Genomic DNA, 22,600 nt, shown 5'->3' with positions numbered 1-22,600 from the left:
TAGTATAAAGGGTCATGGTTAGAGGATATATAGTATAAAGGGTCATGGTTAGAGGATATAGAGGATAAGGGTCATGGTTAGGAGATATATAGTATAAAGGGTCATGGTTAGAGGATAGAGAGGATAAAGGGTCATGGTTAGAGGATATATAGTATAAAGGGTCATGGTTAGAGGATAGAGAGGATAAAGGGTCATGGTTAGAGGATATATAGTATAAAGGGTCATGGTTAGAGGATATATAGTATAAAGGGTCATGGTTAGGAGATATATAGTATAAAGGGTCATGGTTAGAGGATAGAGAGGATAAAGGGTCATGGTTAGAGGATAGAGAGGATAAAGGGTCATGGTTAGAGGATAGAGAGTATAAAGGGTCATGGTTAGAGGATATATAGTATAAAGGGTCATGGTTAGAGGATAGAGAGTATAAAGGGTCATGGTTAGAGGATAGAGAAGATAAGGGTCATGGTTAGAGGATAGAGATTATAAAGGGTCATGGTTAGAGGATATATAGTATAAAGGGTCATGGTTAGAGGATATATAGTATAAAGGGTCATGGTTAGAGGATATATAGTATAAAGGGTCATGGTTAGAGGATATATAGTATTAAGGGTCATGGTTAGAGGATAGAGAGGATAAAGGGTCATGGTTAGAGGATAGAGATTATAAAGGGTCATGGTTAGAGGATATATAGTATAAAGGGTCATGGTTAGAGGATAGAGAGGATAAAGGGTCATGGTTAGAGGATATATAGTATAAAGGGTCATGGTTAGAGGATATATAGTATTAAGGGTCATGGTTAGAGGATAGAGAGGATAAAGGGTCATGGTTAGAGGATATATAGTATAAAGGGTCATGGTTAGAGGATAGAGAGGATAAAGGGTCATGGTTAGAGGATAGAGATTATAAAGGGTCATGGTTAGAGGATATATAGTATAAAGGGTCATGGTTAGAGGATATATAGTATAAAGGGTCATGGTTAGAGGATATATAGTATAAAGGGTCATGGTTAGAGGATATATAGTATAAAGGGTCATGGTTAGAGGAAAAAGAGGATAAAGGGTCATGGTTAGAGGATAGAGAAGATAAGGGTCATGGTTAGAGGATATATAGTATAAAGGGTCATGGTTAGAGGATATATAGTATAAAGGGTCATGGTTAGAGGATAGAGAGTATAAAGGGTCATGGTTAGAGGATAGAGAGGATAAGGGGTCATGGTTAGAGGAAAGAGAGGATAAAGGGTCATGGTTAGAGGATAGAGAAGATAAGGGTCATGGTTAGAGGATAGAGAAGATAAGGGTCATGGTTAGAGGATAGAGAGGATAAGGGTCATGGTTAGAGGATATATAGTATAAAGGGTCATGGTTAGGAGATATATAGTATAAAGGGTCATGGTTAGAGGATAGAGAAGATAAGGGTCATGGTTAGAGGATAGAGAGGATAAGGGTCATGGTTAGAGGATATATAGTATAAAGGGTCATGGTTAGAGGATATATAGTATAAAGGGTCATGGTTAGAGGATATATAGTATAAAGGGTCATGGTTAGAGGATATATAGTATAAAGGGTCATGGTTAGAGGATATAGAGGATAAGGGTCATGGTTAGGAGATATATAGTATAAAGGGTCATGGTTAGAGGATAGAGAGGATAAAGGGTCATGGTTAGAGGATATATAGTATAAAGGGTCATGGTTAGAGGATAGAGAGGATAAAGGGTCATGGTTAGAGGATATATAGTATAAAGGGTCATGGTTAGAGGATATATAGTATAAAGGGTCATGGTTAGGAGATATATAGTATAAAGGGTCATGGTTAGAGGATAGAGAGGATAAAGGGTCATGGTTAGAGGATAGAGAGGATAAAGGGTCATGGTTAGAGGATAGAGAGTATAAAGGGTCATGGTTAGAGGATATATAGTATAAAGGGTCATGGTTAGAGGATAGAGAGTATAAAGGGTCATGGTTAGAGGATAGAGAAGATAAGGGTCATGGTTAGAGGATAGAGATTATAAAGGGTCATGGTTAGAGGATATATAGTATAAAGGGTCATGGTTAGAGGATATATAGTATAAAGGGTCATGGTTAGAGGATATATAGTATAAAGGGTCATGGTTAGAGGATATATAGTATTAAGGGTCATGGTTAGAGGATAGAGAGGATAAAGGGTCATGGTTAGAGGATAGAGATTATAAAGGGTCATGGTTAGAGGATATATAGTATAAAGGGTCATGGTTAGAGGATAGAGAGGATAAAGGGTCATGGTTAGAGGATATATAGTATAAAGGGTCATGGTTAGAGGATATATAGTATTAAGGGTCATGGTTAGAGGATAGAGAGGATAAAGGGTCATGGTTAGAGGATAGAGATTATAAAGGGTCATGGTTAGAGGATATATAGTATAAAGGGTCATGGTTAGAGGATAGAGAAGATAAAGGGTCATGGTTAGAGGATAGAGAAGATAAAGGGTCATGGTTAGAGGATAGAGATTATAAGGGGTCATGGTTAGAGGATAGAGAGTATAAAGGGTCATGGTTAGAGGATAGAGAGGATAGAGATTATAAGGGGTCATGGTTAGAGGATAGAGAGTATAAAGGGTCATGGTTAGAGGATAGAGAGTATAAAGGGTCATGGTTAGAGGATATATAGTATAAAGGGTCATGGTTAGAGGATAGAGAAGATAAAGGGTCATGGTTAGAGGATAGAGAAGATAAAGGGTCATGGTTAGAGGATAGAGATTATAAGGGGTCATGGTTAGAGGATAGAGAGTATAAAGGGTCATGGTTAGAGGATAGAGAGGATAGAGATTATAAGGGGTCATGGTTAGAGGATAGAGAGTATAAAGGGTCATGGTTAGAGGATAGAGAGTATAAAGGGTCATGGTTAGAGGATAGAGAAGATAAAGGGTCATGGTTAGAGGATAGAGATTATAAGGGGTCATGGTTAGAGGATAGAGAGTATAAAGGGTCATGGTTAGAGGATAGAGAGGATAGAGATTATAAGGGGTCATGGTTAGAGGATAGAGATTATAAGGGGTCATGGTTAGAGGATAGAGAGTATAAAGGGTCATGGTTAGAGGATAGAGAGGATAGAGATTATAAGGGGTCATGGTTAGAGGATAGAGAGTATAAAGGGTCATGGTTAGAGGATAGAGAGTATAAAGGGTCATGGTTAGAGGATAGAGAGTATAAAGGGTCATGGTTAGAGGATAGAGAGGATAAAGGATCATGGTTAGAGGATAGAGAAGATAAGGGTCATGGTTAGAGGATAGAGAAGATAAAGGGTCATGGTTAGAGGATAGAGAAGATAAGGGTCATGGTTAGAGGATAGAGAAGATAAAGGTTCATGGTTAGAGGAAAGAGAGGATAGAGATTATAAGGGGTCATGGTTAGAGGATAGAGAGTATAAAGGGTCATGGTTAGAGGATAGAGAGGATAGAGATTATAAGGGGTCATGGTTAGAGGATAGAGAGTATAAAGGGTCATGGTTAGAGGATAGAGAAGATAAGGGTCATGGTTAGAGGATAGAGAGTATAAAGGGTCATGGTTAGAGGATAGAGAGGATAAAGGATCATGGTTAGAGGATAGAGAAGATAAGGGTCATGGTTAGAGGATAGAGAAGATAAAGGGTCATGGTTAGAGGATAGAGATTATAAGGGGTCATGGTTAGAGGATAGAGAGTATAAAGGGTCATGGTTAGAGGATATATAGTATAAAGGGTCATGGTTAGAGGATATATAGTATAAAGGGTCATGGTTAGAGGATATATAGTATAAAGGGTCATGGTTAGAGGATAGAGAGGATAAGGGGTCATGGTTAGAGGATAGAGAGTATAAAGGGTCATGGTTAGAGGATAGAGAGTATAAAGGGTCATGGTTAGAGGATATATAGTATAAAGGGTCATGGTTAGAGGATATATAGTATAAAGGGTCATGGTTAGAGGATAGAGAGGATAGAGAGTATAAAGGGTCATGGTTAGAGGATAGAGAGTATAAAGGGTCATGGTTAGAGGATAGAGAGGATTATGGTCATGGTTAGAGGAAAGAGAGGATAGAGAGTATAAAGGGTCATGGTTAGAGGATAGAGAGTATAAAGGGTCATGGTTAGAGGATAGAGAGGATAAGGGTCATGGTTAGAGGATAGAGAGTATAAAGGGTCATGGTTAGAGGATATATAGTATAAAGGGTCATGGTTAGAGGATAGAGAGTATAAAGGGTCATGGTTAGAGGATAGAGAGGATAAGGGGTCATGGTTAGAGGATATATAGTATAAAGGGTCATGGTTAGAGGATATATAGTATAAAGGGTCATGGTTAGAGGATAGAGAGTATAAAGGGTCATGGTTAGAGGATAGAGAGGATAAGGGGTCATGGTTAGAGGATATATAGTATAAAGGGTCATGGTTAGAGGATAGAGAGTATAAAGGGTCATGGTTAGAGGATAGAGAGGATAAAGGGTCATGGTTAGAGGATAGAGAGGATAAAGGGTCATGGTTAGAGGATATATAGTATAAAGGGTCATGGTTAGAGGATATATAGTATAAAGGGTCATGGTTAGAGGATATATAGTATAAAGGGTCATGGTTAGAGGATATATAGTATAAAGGGTCATGGTTAGAGGATATATAGTATAAAGGGTCATGGTTAGAGGATAGAGAGTATAAAGGGTCATGGTTAGAGGATAGAGAGGATAAGGGGTCATGGTTAGAGGAAAGAGAGGATAAAGGGTCATTGTTAGAGGATAGAGAAGATAAGGGTCATGGTTAGAGGATATATAGTATAAAGGGTCATGGTTAGAGGATATATAGTATAAAGGGTCATGGTTAGAGGATAGAGAGTATAAAGGGTCATGGTTAGAGGATAGAGAGGATAAGGGGTCATGGTTAGAGGAAAGAGAGGATAAAGGGTCATGGTTAGAGGATAGAGAAGATAAGGGTCATGGTTAGAGGATAGAGAAGATAAGGGTCATGGTTAGAGGATAGAGAGGATAAGGGTCATGGTTAGAGGATATATAGTATAAAGGGTCATGGTTAGAGGATAGAGAAGATAAGGGTCATGGTTAGAGGATAGAGAAGATAAGGGTCATGGTTAGAGGATAGAGAGGATAAAGGGTCATGGTTAGAGGATATATAGTATAAAGGGTCATGGTTAGAGGATAGAGAAGATAAGGGTCATGGTTAGAGGATAGAGAAGATAAGGGTCATGGTTAGAGGATACAGAGGATAAGGGTCATGGTTAGAGGATAGAGAAGATAAGGGTCATGGTTAGAGGATAGAGAAGATAAGGGTCATGGTTAGAGGATAGAGAAGATAAGGGTCATGGTTAGAGGATAGAGAGGATAAGGGTCATGGTTAGAGGATAGAGAGGATAAAGGGTCATGGTTAGAGGATAGAGAGGATAAGGGGTCATGGTTAGAGGATATATAGTATAAAGGGTCATGGTTAGAGTATATATAGTATAAAGGGTCATGGTTAGAGGATATATAGTATAAAGGGTCATGGTTAGAGGATATATAGTATAAAGGGTCATGGTTAGAGGATATATAGTATAAAGGGTCATGGTTAGAGGATATATAGTATAAAGGGTCATGGTTAGAGGATAGAGAGGATAAGGGGTCATGGTTAGAGGATATATAGTATAAAGGGTCATGGTTAGAGTATATATAGTATAAAGGGTCATGGTTAGAGGATATATAGTATAAAGGGTCATGGTTAGAGGATATATAGTATAAAGGGTCATGGTTAGAGGATATATAGTATAAAGGGTCATGGTTAGAGGATATATAGTATAAAGGGTCATGGTTAGAGGATATATAGTATAAAGGGTCATGGTTAGAGGAAAAAGAGGATAAAGGGTCATGGTTAGAGGATATATAGTATAAAGGGTCATGGTTAGAGGATATATAGTATAAAGGGTCATGGTTAGAGGAAAAAGAGGATAAAGGGTCATGGTTAGAGGATAGAGAAGATAAGGGTCATGGTTAGAGGATATATAGTATAAAGGGTCATGGTTAGAGGATATATAGTATAAAGGGTCATGGTTAGAGGATAGAGAGTATAAAGGGTCATGGTTAGAGGATAGAGAGGATAAGGGGTCATGGTTAGAGGAAAGAGAGGATAAAGGGTCATGGTTAGAGGATAGAGAAGATAAGGGTCATGGTTAGAGGATAGAGAAGATAAGGGTCATGGTTAGAGGATAGAGAGGATAAGGGTCATGGTTAGAGGATATATAGTATAAAGGGTCATGGTTAGAGGATAGAGAAGATAAGGGTCATGGTTAGAGGATAGAGAAGATAAGGGTCATGGTTAGAGGATAGAGAGGATAAAGGGTCATGGTTAGAGGATATATAGTATAAAGGGTCATGGTTAGAGGATAGAGAAGATAAGGGTCATGGTTAGAGGATAGAGAAGATAAGGGTCATGGTTAGAGGATACAGAGGATAAGGGTCATGGTTAGAGGATTGAGAAGATAAGGGTCATGGTTAGAGGATAGAGAAGATAAGGGTCATGGTTAGAGGATAGAGAAGATAAGGGTCATGGTTAGAGGATAGAGAGGATAAGGGTCATGGTTAGAGGATAGAGAGGATAAGGGTCATGGTTAGAGGATATATAGTATAAAGGGTCATGGTTAGAGGATATATAGTATAAAGGGTCATGGTTAGAGGATATATAGTATAAAGGGTCATGGTTAGAGGATATATAGTATAAAGGGTCATGGTTAGAGGATAGAGAGTATAAAGGGTCATGGTTAGAGGATAGAGATGATAAAGGGTCATGGTTAGAGGATAGAGAGTATAAGGGTCATGGTTAGAGGATAGAGAGTATAAGGGGTCATGGTTAGAGGATAGAGAAGATAAGGGTCATGGTTAGAGGATAGAGAGGATAAGGGTCATGGTTAGAGGATATATAGTATAAAGGGTCATGGTTAGAGGATATATAGTATAAAGGGTCATGGTTAGAGGATATATAGTATACAGGGTCATGGTTAGAGGATATATAGTATAAAGGGTCATGGTTAGAGGATAGAGAGTATAAAGGGTCATGGTTAGAGGATAGAGAGGATAAAGGGTCATGGTTAGAGGATAGAGAGTATAAGGGTCATGGTTAGAGGATAGAGAGTATAAGGGGTCATGGTTAGAGGATAGAGAAGATAAGGGTCATGGTTAGAGGATAGAGAAGATAAAGGGTCATGGTTAGAGGATAGAGAAGATAAGGGTCATGGTTAGAGGAAAGAGAGGATAAAGGGTCATGGTTAGAGGATAGAGAGTATAAAGGGTCATGGTTAGAGGATAGAGAGGATAAAGGGTCATGGTTAGAGGATAGAGAGGATAAAGGGTCATGGTTAGAGGAAAGAGAGGATAAAGGGTCATGGTTAGAGGATAGAGAGGATAAAGGGTCATGGTTAGAGGATAGAGATGATAAGGGTCATGGTTAGAGGATAGAGAAGATAAGGGTCATGGTTAGAGGATAGAGAGGATAAAGGGTCATGGTTAGAGGATAGAGAGGATAAAGGGTCATGGTTAGAGGATAGAGAAGATAAGGGTCATGGTTAGAGGATAGAGAGGATAAAGGGTCATGGTTAGAGGATAGAGAAGATAAGGGTCATGGTTAGAGGATAGAGAGGATAAAGGGTCATGGTTAGAGGATTAAAGAGGATAAAGGGTCATGGTTAGAGGATAGAGAGGATAAGGGTCATGGTTAGAGGATAGAGAGGATAAAGGGTCATGGTTAGAGGATAGAGAGTATAAGGGTTCATGGTTAGAGGATAGAGAGTATAAAGGTTCATGGTTAGAGGATAGAGAGGATAAAGGGTCATGGTTAGAGGAAAGAGAGGATAAAGTGTCATGGTTAGAGGATAGAGAGGATAAAGGGTCATGGTTAGAGGATAGAGAGGATAAAGGGTCATGATTAGAGGAAAGAGAGGATAAAGGGTCATGGTTAGAGGATAGAGAGTATAAGGGTCATGGTTAGAGGATAGAGAGTATAAGGGTCATGGTTAGAGGATAGAGAGTATAAGGGTCATGGTTAGAGGATAGAGAGGATAAAGGGTCATGATTAGAGGAAAGAGAGGATAAAGGGTCATGGTTAGAGGATAGAGAGTATAAGGGTCATGGTTAGAGGATATATAGTATAAAGGGTCATGGTTAGAGGATAGAGAGGATAAAGGGTCATGGTTAGAGGATAGAGAGTATAAGGGTCATGGTTAGAGGATAGAGAGTATAAGGGGTCATGGTTAGAGGAAAGAGATTATAAATGGTCATGGTTAGAGGATAGAGAGGATAAAGGGTCATGGTTAGAGGAAAGAGAGGATAAAGGTTCATGGTTAGTGGATATATAGTATAAAGGGTCATGGTTAGAGGATAGAGAGTATAAAGGTTCATGGTTAGAGGAAAGAGAGGATAGAGAGGATAAAGGTTCATGGTTAGAGGATAGAGAAGATAAAGGGTCATGATTAGAGGAAAGAGAGGATAGAGAGGATAAAGGTTCATGGTTAGAGGAAAGAGAGGATAAAGGGTCATGGTTAGAGGATAGAGAAGATAAAGGGTCATGATTAGAGGAAAGAGAGGATAGAGAGGATAAAGGTTCATGGTTAGAGGATAGAGAAGATGAAGGGTCATGATTAGAGGAAAGAGAGGATAAAGGGTCATGGTTAGAGGATAGAGATTATAAGGGGTCATGGTTAGAGGAAAGAGATTATAAGTGGTCATGGTTAGAGGATAGAGAGGATAAGGGTCATGGTTAGAGGATAGAGAGTATAAAGGGTCATGGTTAGAGGATAGAGAGGATAAAGTGTCATGGTTAGAGGATAGAGAGTATAAAGGTTCATGGTTAGAGGATAGAGAGGATAGAGAGTATAAAGGGTCATGGTTAGAGGATAGAGAGGATAAAGTGTCATGGTTAGAGGATAGAGAGTATAAAGGTTCATGGTTAGAGGATAGAGAGGATAGAGAGTATAAAGGGTCATGGTTAGAGGATATATAGTATAAAGGGTCATGGTTAGAGGATAGAGAGGATAGAGAGTATAAAGGTTCATGGTTAGAGGATAGAGAGGATAGAGAGTATAAAGGGTCATGGTTAGAGGAAAGAGAGGATAAAGGGTCATGGTTAGAGGATAGAGAGTATAAGGGGTCATGGTTAGAGGATAGAGAGTATAAGGGGTCATGGTTAGAGGATAGAGATTATAAGGGTTCATGGTTAGAGGATAGAGAGGATAAGGGTCATGGTTAGAGGATAGAGAGTATAAAGGGTCATGGTTAGAGGATAGAGAGGATAAAGTGTCATGGTTAGAGGATAGAGAGTATAAAGGTTCATGGTTAGAGGATAGAGAGGATAGAGAGTATAAAGGGTCATGGTTAGAGGATAGAGAGGATAAAGTGTCATGGTTAGAGGATAGAGAGTATAAAGGTTCATGGTTAGAGGAAAGAGAGGATAGAGAGGATAAAGGGTCATGGTTAGAGGAAAGAGAGGATAAAGGGTCATGGTTAGAGGATAGAGAGTATAAGGGGTCATGGTTAGAGGATAGAGATTATAAGGGGTCATGGTTAGAGGAAAGAGATTATAAGTGGTCATGGTTAGAGGAAAGAGAGGATAAAGGGTCATGGTTAGAGGATAGAGATTATAAGGGGTCATGGTTAGAGGAAAGAGATTATAAGTGGTCATGGTTAGAGGAAAGAGGATAAAGGGTCATGGTTAGAGGATAGAGAGTATAAGGGGTCATGGTTATAGGATAGAGAGTATAAGGGGTCATGGTTAGAGGATAGAGAGGATAAGGGTCATGGTTAGAGGATAGAGAGTATAAAGGGTCATGGTTAGAGGATAGAGAGGATAAAGTGTCATGGTTAGAGGATAGAGAGTATAAAGGTTCATGGTTAGAGGATAGAGAGGATAGAGAGTATAAAGGGTCATGGTTAGAGGAAAGAGAGTATAAGGGGTCATGGTTAGAGGATAGAGAGGATAAGGGGTCATGGTTAGAGGATAGAGAGGATAAAGTGTCATGGTTAGAGGAAAGAGAGTATAAAGGTTCATGGTTAGAGGATAGAGAGGATAGAGAGTATAAAGGGTCATGGTTAGAGGAAAGAGAGTATAAGGGGTCATGGTTAGAGGATAGAGAGGATAAGGGGTCATGGTTAGAGGATTAGAGAGGATAAAGGGTCATGGTTAGAGGATTAGAGAGGATAAGGGTCATGGTTAGACGATAGAGAGGATAAAGGGTCATGGTTAGAGGATAGAGAAGATAAGGGTCATGGTTAGAGGATAGAGAGGATAAAGGGTCATGGTTAGAGGATTAAAGAGGATAAAGGGTCATGGTTAGAGGATAGAGAGGATAAGGGTCATGGTTAGAGGATAGAGGATAAAGGGTCATGGTTAGAGGATAGAGAAGATAAGGGTCATGGTTAGAGGATATATAGTATAAAGGGTCATGGTTAGAGGATAGAGAGTATAAAGGGTCATGGTTAGAGGATAGAGAGTATAAAGGGTCATGGTTAGAGGATAGAGATTATAAGGGGTCATGGTTAGAGGATAGAGATTATAAAGGGTCATGGTTAGAGGATAGAGAGTATAAAGGGTCATGGTTAGAGGATAGAGAGGATAAAGGGTCATGGTTAGAGGATAGAGAGTATAAAGGGTCATGGTTAGAGGATATATAGTATAAAGGGTCATGGTTAGAGGATAGAGAGTATAAAGGGTCATGGTTAGAGGATAGAGAGTATAAAGGGTCATGGTTAGAGGATATATAGTATAAAGGGTCATGGTTAGAGGATAGAGAGTATAAAGGGTCATGGTTAGAGGATAGAGAGTATAAGGGGTCATGGTTAGAGGATAGAGAGTATAAGGGTCATGGTTAGAGGATAGAGAATATAAAGGGTCATGGTTAGAGGATAGAGAGTATAAAGGGTCATGGTTAGAGGATAGAGAGGATAAAGTGTCATGGTTAGAGGATAGAGAGGATAAAGGTTCATGGTTAGAGGAAAGAGAGGATAGAGAGGATAAAGGGTCATGGTTAGAGGAAAGAGAGGATAAAGGGTCATGGTTAGAGGATAGAGAGTATAAGGGGTCATGGTTAGAGGATAGAGATTATAAGGGGTCATGGTTAGAGGAAAGAGAGTATAAAGGTTCATGGTTAGAGGATAGAGAGGATAGAGAGTATAAAGGGTCATGGTTAGAGGAAAGAGAGTATAAGGGGTCATGGTTAGAGGATAGAGAGGATAAGGGGTCATGGTTAGAGGATAGAGAGGATAAAGTGTCATGGTTAGAGGATTAGAGAGGATAAAGGGTCATGGTTAGAGGATTAGAGAGGATAAGGGTCATGGTTAGACGATAGAGAGGATAAAGGGTCATGGTTAGAGGATAGAGAAGATAAGGGTCATGGTTAGAGGATAGAGAGGATAAAGGGTCATGGTTAGAGGATTAAAGAGGATAAAGGGTCATGGTTAGAGGATAGAGAGGATAAGGGTCATGGTTAGAGGATAGAGGATAAAGGGTCATGGTTAGAGGATAGAGAAGATAAGGGTCATGGTTAGAGGATATATAGTATAAAGGGTCATGGTTAGAGGATAGAGAGTATAAAGGGTCATGGTTAGAGGATAGAGAGTATAAAGGGTCATGGTTAGAGGATAGAGATTATAAGGGGTCATGGTTAGAGGATAGAGATTATAAAGGGTCATGGTTAGAGGATAGAGAGTATAAAGGGTCATGGTTAGAGGATAGAGAGGATAAAGGGTCATGGTTAGAGGATAGAGAGTATAAAGGGTCATGGTTAGAGGATATATAGTATAAAGGGTCATGGTTAGAGGATAGAGAGTATAAAGTGTCATGGTTAGAGGATAGAGAGTATAAAGGGTCATGGTTAGAGGATATATAGTATAAAGGGTCATGGTTAGAGGATAGAGAGTATAAAGGGTCATGGTTAGAGGATAGAGAGTATAAGGGGTCATGGTTAGAGGATAGAGAGTATAAGGGTCATGGTTAGAGGATAGAGAATATAAAGGGTCATGGTTAGAGGATAGAGAGTATAAGGGTCATGGTTAGAGGATAGAGAATATAAAGGGTCATGGTTAGAGGATAGAGAGGATAAAGAGTCATGGTTAGAGGATAGAGAGGATAAAGTGTCATGGTTAGAGGATAGAGAGTATAAAGGTTCATGGTTAGAGGAAAGAGAGGATAGAGAGGATAAAGGGTCATGGTTAGAGGAAAGAGAGGATAAAGGGTCATGGTTAGAGGATAGAGAGTATAAGGGGTCATGGTTAGAGGATAGAGATTATAAGGGGTCATGGTTAGAGGAAAGAGATTATAAGTGGTCATGGTTAGAGGAAAGAGAGGATAAAGGGTCATGGTTAGAGGATAGAGATTTTAAGGGGTCATGGTTAGAGGAAAGAGATTATAAGTGGTCATGGTTAGAGGAAAGAGGATAAAGGGTCATGGTTAGAGGATAGAGAGTATAAGGGGTCATGGTTATAGGATAGAGAGTATAAGGGGTCATGGTTAGAGGATAGAGAGGATAAGGGTCATGGTTAGAGGATAGAGAGTATAAAGGGTCATGGTTAGAGGATAGAGAGGATAAAGTGTCATGGTTAGAGGATAGAGAGTATAAAGGTTCATGGTTAGAGGATAGAGAGGATAGAGAGTATAAAGGGTCATGGTTAGAGGAAAGAGAGTATAAGGGGTCATGGTTAGAGGATAGAGAGGATAAGGGGTCATGGTTAGAGGATAGAGAGGATAAAGTGTCATGGTTAGAGGATTAGAGAGGATAAAGGGTCATGGTTAGAGGATTAGAGAGGATAAGGGTCATGGTTAGACGATAGAGAGGATAAAGGGTCATGGTTAGAGGATAGAGAAGATAAGGGTCATGGTTAGAGGATAGAGAGGATAAAGGGTCATGGTTAGAGGATTAAAGAGGATAAAGGGTCATGGTTAGAGGATAGAGAGGATAAGGGTCATGGTTAGAGGATAGAGGATAAAGGGTCATGGTTAGAGGATAGAGAAGATAAGGGTCATGGTTAGAGGATATATAGTATAAAGGGTCATGGTTAGAGGATAGAGAGTATAAAGGGTCATGGTTAGAGGATAGAGAGTATAAAGGGTCATGGTTAGAGGATAGAGATTATAAGGGGTCATGGTTAGAGGATAGAGATTATAAAGGGTCATGGTTAGAGGATAGAGAGTATAAAGGGTCATGGTTAGAGGATAGAGAGGATAAAGGGTCATGGTTAGAGGATAGAGAGTATAAAGGGTCATGGTTAGAGGATATATAGTATAAAGGGTCATGGTTAGAGGATAGAGAGTATAAAGGGTCATGGTTAGAGGATAGAGAGTATAAAGGGTCATGGTTAGAGGATATATAGTATAAAGGGTCATGGTTAGAGGATAGAGAGTATAAAGGGTCATGGTTAGAGGATAGAGAGTATAAGGGGTCATGGTTAGAGGATATATAGTATAAAGGGTCATGGTTAGAGGATAGAGAGGATAAAGGGTCATGGTTAGAGGATAGAGAGGATAAGGGTCATGGTTAGAGGATAGAGAAGATAAGGGTCATGGTTAGAGGATAGAGAGGATAAAGGGTCATGGTTAGAGGATAGAGAGTATAAGGGGTCATGGTTAGAGGAGATATAGTATAAAGGGTCATGGTTAGAGGATAGAGAAGATAAGGGTCATGGTTAGAGGATAGAGAGTATAAGGGGTCATGGTTAGAGGATAGAGAGTATAAGGGGTCATGGTTATAGGATAGAGAGTATAAGGGGTCATGGTTAGAGGATAGAGAGGATAAGGGTCATGGTTAGAGGATAGAGAGTATAAAGGGTCATGGTTAGAGGATAGAGAGGATAAAGTGTCATGGTTAGAGGATAGAGAGTATAAAGGTTTATGGTTAGAGGATAGAGAGGATAGAGAGTATAAAGGGTCATGGTTAGAGGAAAGAGAGTATAAGGGGTCATGGTTAGAGGATAGAGAGGATAAGGGGTCATGGTTAGAGGATAGAGAGGATAAAGTGTCATGGTTAGAGGATTAGAGAGGATAAAGGGTCATGGTTAGAGGATTAGAGAGGATAAGGGTCATGGTTAGACGATAGAGAGGATAAAGGGTCATGGTTAGAGGATTAAAGAGGATAAAGGGTCATGGTTAGAGGATAGAGAGGATAAGGGTCATGGTTAGAGGATAGAGGATAAAGGGTCATGGTTAGAGGATAGAGAAGATAAGGGTCATGGTTAGAGGATATATAGTATAAAGGGTCATGGTTAGAGGATAGAGAGTATAAAGGGTCATGGTTAGAGGATAGAGAGTATAAAGGGTCATGGTTAGAGGATAGAGATTATAAGGGGTCATGGTTAGAGGATAGAGATTATAAAGGGTCATGGTTAGAGGATAGAGAGTATAAAGGGTCATGGTTAGAGGATAGAGAGGATAAAGGGTCATGGTTAGAGGATAGAGAGTATAAAGGGTCATGGTTAGAGGATATATAGTATAAAGGGTCATGGTTAGAGGATAGAGAGTATAAAGGGTCATGGTTAGAGGATAGAGAGTATAAAGGGTCATGGTTAGAGGATATATAGTATAAAGGGTCATGGTTAGAGGATAGAGAGTATAAAGGGTCATGGTTAGAGGATAGAGAGTATAAGGGGTCATGGTTAGAGGATAGAGAGTATAAGGGTCATGGTTAGAGGATAGAGAATTTAAAGGGTCATGGTTAGAGGATAGAGAGGATAAGGGTCATGGTTAGAGGATAGAGAAGATAAGGGTCATGGTTAGAGGATAGAGAGGATAAAGGGTCATGGTTAGTGGATTAGAGAGTATAAAGGGTCATGGTTAGAGGATCGAGAGGATAAAGGGTCATGGTTAGAGGATAGAGAGGATAAGGGGTCATGGTTAGAGGATAGAGAGTATAAAGGGTCATGGTTAGAGGATAGAGAGGATAAAGGGTCATGGTTAGAGGATTAAAGAGGATAAGGGTCATGGTTAGAGGATAGAGAGGATAAAGGGTCATGGTTAGAGGATAGAGAAGATAAGGGTCATGGTTAGAGGATAGAGAGGATAAAGGGTCATGGTTAGTGGATTAGAGAGTATAAAGGGTCATGGTTAGAGGATAGAGAGGATAAGGGGTCATGGTTAGAGGATAGAGAGGATAAGGGGTGATTTGTTCATTTTATCTATCGAAACCATAAACCGTTATTCTTTTTTAATAATTGAAGCTAAACCAATCCGACCTCAAAATCACTAATCGGTCAGTATTTTTAGCTTTGCACAGGTCAGATGATTCATGGCCACTGTGGTATGGAAGAACATCTGACTGCTGGAACGGTTTGTCTCTGTCAGTCAATAGACAACTACTAACTTCAAACCATGCATCTCTCACAGACTCATGACGGCAACACTTCAGATTTATCAATAAGGATTGGAGTCACTTGTTTCACATACTTCAAGGTTATCTGTAAAGCTGTCCTCTGATATTGTGTTGGTGTAATACACCAAGAATAAGCTAAGATTGTATTTTTTTTTGGTGATGATGGTGGTGACGGTGATGACGATGGTGATGATGGTGTTGATGGTGATGATGGTGGTGATGAGGATGATGGTGGTGATGGTGGTGATGATGATGTTGATGGTGGTGATGATGTTGATGATGGTGATGATGGTGGTGATGGTGGTGATGATGATGTTGATGGTGGTGATGATGGTGTTGATGGTGGTGATGAGGATGATGGTGATGATGGTGGTGATGATGATGTTGATGGTGGTGATGATAGTGTTGATGGTGGTGATGAGGATGATGGTGATGATGGTGGTGATGGTGGTGATGATGATGTTGATGGTGGTGATGATGTTGATGATGGTGATGATGGTGGTGATGGTGGTGATGATGATGTTGATGGTGGTGATGATGGTGTTGATGGTGGTGATGAGGATGATGGTGATGATGGTGGTGATGATGATGTTGATGGTGGTGATGATGGTGTTGATGGTGGTGATGAGGATGATGGTGATGATGGTGGTGATGGTGGTGATGATGATGTTGATGGTGGTGATGATGTTGATGATGGTGATGATGGTGGTGATGGTGGTGATGATGATGTTGATGGTGGTGATGATGATGTTGATGGTGATGATGGTGGTGATGAGGATGATGGTGGTGATGGTGGTGATGATGATGTTGATGGTGGTGATGATGTTGATGGTGGTGATGATGGTGGTGATGAGGATGATGGTGATGATGGTGGTGATGATGATGTTGATGGTGGTGATGATGGTGATGATGGTGGTGATGAGGATGATGGTGGTGATGGTGGTGATGATGATGTTGATGGTGGTGATGATGTTGATGATGGTGATGATGGTGGTGATGGTGGTGTTGATGGTGGTGATGAGGATGATGGTGATGATGGTGGTGATGATGGTGTTGATGGTGATGATGGTGGTGATGGTGATGATGGTGGTGATGATGATGTTGATGATGGTGATGATGATGATGATGATGGTGGTGGTGTTGATGAATATACGTGGTTCTCTCCCCTCCCAGGACACAGCCCTGTGGACTACAAGCTGCTGTCTGTCCAGGTGATGATTCGCCATGGCGACCGTTACCCCCTTTACGCCATCCCCAAAACCAAGCGGCCTGCCATCGACTGCACCCTGTCCCCAAAGAGGTGAGAGCAACGCCCACTGACTGAACATCCAACCAAACCCAGGGAATGATGATGCAACAAATAGTCTGTAGTCTCCTGTTGTTCATTTTTCATTCATTAATAAGGCCTTCTGTTAAATAAAGATGGCCTCCTGAATTAAGTCTCCAGTGTAAATATGAGGTATTCCCTCCAGCTCCACAGTTTCCATTAGATCATTGTGAATACAGGGCAGAAAAACATGACGCATAGACATGTGAATCAGAAACACCTCTCTCCTTCTCTCTCGCTCAACAGATCTAGCTGGCAGGAACCATCCATAATAATCACATTTCTCTTGTCAACAGCTCATTCCCCCCTAAAAATGTGGTTTTGACTGCATCAGAAAATGATACCACTTTGTCTTGTGAAATTAACCATCTCCCCTCTCTTACCCCCTAGTATTTTCTAGTTAGCACATCGGTGAAAAACTTAAGCAATAATTGCTATGAAGAAGAGGGGAATGTGAGAAGAGAATATGAGCTGTTCTTGTTAGTTGAAGTGATTAGCTGTGGTTATGCAGTGTGGGATTTGGAGCTACAAGATGTTCAGTCTGACTGTTCCTTCTGGGACTGGATATGAGACTTGTCTGCTATGTAATTATCTGGAGTGTCAGGGAGGTGCATGTCCGGCTTGGGGCCAGAGTCTCAGACCTAGGAGCATCGGAGTGATCAGACTACACTGAGACACTCTCTCCTTATTTCAAAGTGTGACTATGTTGACTGTCTAACAGTCATTCTGTCTCTCCTTTGAACTTTTATCTCATTTTCTCCATCTTGTTTTCCCTCCATCTCTTTCTCTCTCTGGTAGACTGTCATTATCATCACTATTGTGATGGGTGTGTTTACTGCTTCCTATTCCTGCTACTCTCTGGAGCGCACGCACGCACATACACACACACACACACACTCACATACACGCACACACACACACGGACACACACGCACGCACGCACGCACGGACACACACACACACACACACACATACACACACACACACACACACACATACACATTTTGATAATTGACATCTCTCTCTTTCATGTTCTCTCTCTTTCATGTTCTCTCATCTTCCCATATTCTTTTCTCTCTCTGTGTATTACTGTCTTATTATCTGTTCAGCTCCCCCCTCATCCACTTGTCGTCCTGTCTGTCATCCCACTGTCATCTCCCCTTCTCATCCACCTGTCATCCTGTCTGTCATCCCACTGTCACCTCCCCTTCTCATCCACCTGTCATCCTGTCTGTCATCCCACTGTCAACTCCCCCTCTCATCCACCTGTCATCCTGTCTGTCATCCCACTGTTCACCTCCCCCTCTATACCAGTCATCCAGTCTGTCATACCACTGTCACCTCCCCCTCTCATCCACCTGTCATCCTGTCTGTCATCCCACTGTTCTCCTTCCCCTCTCATCCACCTGTCATCCTGTCTGTCATCCCACTGTCACCTCCCCCTTTCATCCACCTGTCATCCTGTCTGTCATCCCACTGCATCTCACTGCTCTGCTCCCCCTCTCATCCACCTGTCATCCTGTCTGTCATCCCACTATTCACCTCCCCCTCTCATTCACCTGTCATCCTGTCTGTCATCCCACTGCTCTGCTCTGTCTCTCATCCACCTGTCATCCTGTCTGTCATCCCACTGCTCTGCTCTGTCTCTCATCATGCAGATAGCAGTTTCTGAAAATATATTGTTTGTAGAAAGGGAAGTCATTGCTGTGGCTCTTGCCTCAATCAAAAGTGTGAGTGTGTGTGAGGGCACTTGGGTTCTGTCTACTTTAATTGGCACTACAGTGTGATCCCTGGTGACTTGCATAACCTTGTATCTTGGCATGTCATTCTGAACAAATGGCCGATAAATTCCTCCCCATTCCTCTTTTTGGGATATCTTAGTCTCTGGCCATTTGCAAAATTCAACATGGGCATTTCATTCTGAGCTGATGGGTCTTGCAGAGGAAGAGACAGTAATCTGAGTCAACTGTGGTCACTGGGCCTGGCCTTCACAGAGCTGAGAGGACTGGTGAATATGTCTGCTATGAAGCCAAACCTACAACGTAATTACACATCTTCACTAATGTGTGGCATGTCATAAGAAGGCATAACCCAAACCACATGAGCACTCAGGTATTCTGAGTCTGTGTCTGTACTCTGCCTTTCTGTCTCTCTTCCTCTTTCCCCCAGTGCTCCTCTCTCTCTATCTCTCTCTCTCTCTCTCTCTCTCTCTCTCTGTGTGTTTGATGTGACTGGTCCAGTATTCAATGCCATCTGGCTCTCCGCACTGACATTCCACGCCAAGTCAGAACTGAAAGAGAGGGAGGAGAGAGAGAAACAGAGAGATGCAGGTCAAGACAGTCGAGCGTAGAGAGTGGGAAGAGAGAAAGCGAGAGTGTGAGACAGAGAGAGAGAGAAATAGAGAGAGTAAGGGATGGAGGGAGGGAGACTTGGGGAGGTTGAGATGTGGCCCTCAGAGAGGAGTTCAGTTTTGCTGGTGCTGCAAGAGATGCACCAGAAGTGTGTGTTTGAGCAGGCTGTGTTGTCTCTGGGCCATGTGTGGATTATGTGTGTGTGCTTGAGAGAGAGAGAAGAGAGAGAGAAGAGGTAGAGAGAGGTAGAGAGAGAGAGAAACCGAGAGAGAAAAGAGGTTTAGAGAGAGAGAACAGAGAGAGAGAGAAACAGAGAGAGAGAAACAGAGAGAGAGAGACTATTTCTAAAGGTCTACAATCTGGGTCTGTTTTTATTTTGATCAGTGTGTAATTATGGGGATCTATTCTGCACTAGCATATGGGATGTAGGCAAGATCCTAGGGGGCAGATGTAGCGTGTGTCTGTGCGTGCGTGCGTGCGCGTGTGTGTGTGTGTGCGCGTCCATGTGTGTGTGTGTGTGAGTTGGCACTAGCATATGGGATGTAGGCAAGATCCTAGGGGGCAGATGTAGCGTGTGTCTGTGCATGCGTGCGTGCGCATGTGTCTGTGTGTGTGTGTGCGCGTCCATGTGTGTGTGTGAGTTGGCACTAGCATGCAGAGTCGACCCACTGTCTCTGTCTGTCTTTCTCCAGCTGGAAACTATTCTCCCTCCTTACCCTGCCTTCTGCATCTTTGCTCATCTCTCTCCAACTTCCAGGAAACCCTCCCACCCCCAGCTGAATTCTTTCATTGGTCACATGGCCCAGGGGGGGCGTGGCCGCTGGGAGGGGACTCTCAGCTCGTTGCCCCGCCTCCCTAACCACAGCGCCTGTGAGATGGGTGAGCTCACTCAGACAGGTAACCAACCATTCAATCACATTAAAGATGCGTAATGAACCACCCAGTCACATTCCAGATGGACTGGGTTTACATCTGAAATGTTCAACCAATCTCTGTCTTCCCCGTCTTCAGGTGTGGTGCAGCACTTACGCAATGGCCAGCTCCTTCGCCTAGCCTACAAGCGTCACAAACTCCTCCTGCCCAATTTGTCGACCAAGCAGGTGTGGGTGGAGACTACGGGCAGGAGCCGCACCCTCCAGAGCGGGATGGCTCTTCTGTATGGGTTCCTGCCAGACTTTGACTGGAGCCGTCTGACAGTCCACCACCAGTGGAGCACGTTGTTCTGTGGTTCAGCCTGCGACTGTCCTGCCAGGAACCCCTATCTGGAGGAGGAGCAGAGGAGACAGTACCGCCTCAGAGCGGCAGACACTGAACTGGAGAGGACCTACGCAGACATGGCCCGTACGCTAGGTCTGCCCCCGCGCCAGCTCAGAGCTGCCAACCCTATAGACTCTCTGCTGTGCCACCTGTGCCACGGCCTGTCCTTCCCCTGTGTGTCAGCAGGGACTGCTCTCGGCAGTGGGGGCTGTCTGACTCTGGCCCAGTTCGCTGTGATCCGGAGGCAGCAGTTAGAGGACGAGGTGGACAGGAGGAGGGTGGGACTGTATCGCCGCTACGCCGTGCTCGCCACGCACCCCTACCTCAACCGCACCGCCAATCGGATGGAGCGCGTCGCCAAGGCCTACGCTCGGGGACGAAAACCCCGCGCTGGAGGAGAGGAGGCGTTCACCCTGTCCTCGGCTCACGACGTCACTGTCGCACCACTACTAAGCGCTCTGGGCTTGGAGGATGCACTCTTCCCGAGGTTTGCGGCGAGGGTTGTGTTTGAGTTGTGGAAGAGTCCGCCCGCAACGCAGGGACAATATAAGGGGCAAGGCCAGGGCCAGAACAAGGCTGCTTGGTTGAAAGGGGAGAGGTCAAAGGGTGGTAATTGGGGAGACATGTTTGTGAGGGTTCTGTACAACGGAGAAGATGTGACTTTCCATACCACCTTCTGTCGCTCACATGACCGCAACGCCGCACAGCCGTTATGCCCCCTGGGTAACTTCCTGTCGTTCGTCAAGAAAGACATGTTCAATGTCCTCAACGCCACGTCCTACCACAACGCCTGCTACCGACAGACAGGCTGACTGACAGATGGAAGGATAGAGAGAGAGAAGGAGGAGGAGAAGAGAATGAGTCAGAGAAAGAGGGAGTTATAATTTAGCTGATTTTGGAATTTGTTAATAGCTCTTTTCCCACTTTGATGGTAGTGTCCTTTTGACATTTTCTAAAGTCACAAACATTCCTAGAAAGCATAAATGCTGATCATACATATCACTGCAAAAATACATATTTTCACCAGCAAATTCCTATACACAAACACACGTGCTCACATACTTTATACATACTCTTCATGCCTTCTTGATCAGATGTCTTTGTCGATAAAGTTTGACTTCTAAACTGACAGCCTTGTGGTGTTGACAATCACACCAGGATACTTAACCTGCAATTATACACATTTCAACATTGACCTTTCTACAATTTCTTAGTTTTGGAAATGTTTGTAAGGAATAGAGGTGGAAGGACTCAGGCACTTTATTCACACATTCCTGCATTCCAACTGAGAATGTTGAGATTCCGCTTTTCCCAAATTCCTGCATAGAAAGGCTGTTGAAACTGGAAACACTAAACTGCCATTTATAGTTTGTCTTGATATTGTCTGACATTTTGATTAAAACGGTGCTGTAGACCAATAGAATTAGGGTCAGTTTTGCTGTACAATTAATTTATTTTAGTTTACTCAACCACATACTTTAAGCTGACGTAGATTTCAATGTTAAGAATTAAGTCAATCCAACAATTTACACCCAATGCACCTTGGTGAAGGCTAGAAGGCTAGTTGTTATGGTACGTAGATTCCACTGCTGCTGTAAGATGGCAATGACAGTTAATAAATATGTCATCAGTAATTGTAATTTCTGTGGATTTTTTTTTGAATGATGCTCATCAGTTTGAATAATTATAATTTTGACTATAAAGCACATTACACAGTGGGCCACGAAGTAATAAAACGTGTTTCCTTACAACTGTCTCTGTATTGTGTGAAAACATACGAGCTAACGTATGTTCTGAATTACCCAAGTCTCATAGACTAGACGTAACATAGTAAACATAAATCCAGGACACTCAAATTAGTATGATATGTTATGTTTGGTATGGTAACATAAGATAGAAGGTTACTTAGGCAACAACGAAAGGTGGATTGTTGGGCGTATAATGCAAATGTCCAGCAACCCAAAGGTTACGTGTTTGAATCTCATCACGGGCAACTTTGCTATTTAGCTACTTTACTATTAGGATGTTAGCTAACCCTTCTCCTAACCTTAACCCCTAACGTTAGCATTAGCCATCTAGCTACAACAAATTGGAATTCATTACATTTTCAAGTATTGTGGTGGCAGCATCATGTATGGGTATGTATGGGTATGCTTATCATTGGCAGGGACTGGGGAGTTTGTCAGGATCAAAATCATTATGAAAGGAGCAAAGCCCAGGTAAAAAGTTAGAGTAAAACCCACTCAGTCTTCTGAAAACCTGACCCTGGGATGGAGTTGTATTTTTCAGTGAGACAATTACACAAATTGTAATGCCAAAGACACCAGGGTGGCTTTCCAAGA

General features: G+C 42.1%; 1 protein-coding gene across 1 annotated transcript in view; it reads left to right on the top strand.

Moving 5' to 3' along the window:
* LOC110504117 (2-phosphoxylose phosphatase 1) overlaps nt 1-21,892 on the top strand; it is a 60,100-nt gene extending 38,208 nt beyond the window's left edge. Inside the window, exons 4-6 of the mRNA XM_021582943.3 lie at nt 16,497-16,623; nt 19,759-19,898; nt 20,013-21,892. Coding sequence (XP_021438618.3) covers nt 16,497-16,623; nt 19,759-19,898; nt 20,013-21,070 — 1,325 coding nt within the window. The 3' untranslated portion in view covers nt 21,071-21,892. The remainder of the gene's footprint in view (nt 1-16,496; nt 16,624-19,758; nt 19,899-20,012) is intronic.
* The last annotated feature ends 708 nt before the right edge of the window (nt 21,893-22,600 follow it).

Source organism: Oncorhynchus mykiss, chromosome 24, assembly GCF_057628025.1.
Source record: "Oncorhynchus mykiss isolate SJ-2025 chromosome 24, ASM5762802v1, whole genome shotgun sequence".
NCBI classification, from domain to species: Eukaryota; Metazoa; Chordata; class Actinopteri; order Salmoniformes; family Salmonidae; genus Oncorhynchus; species Oncorhynchus mykiss.
This window is presented reverse-complemented; position numbering and strand designations above follow the sequence as displayed.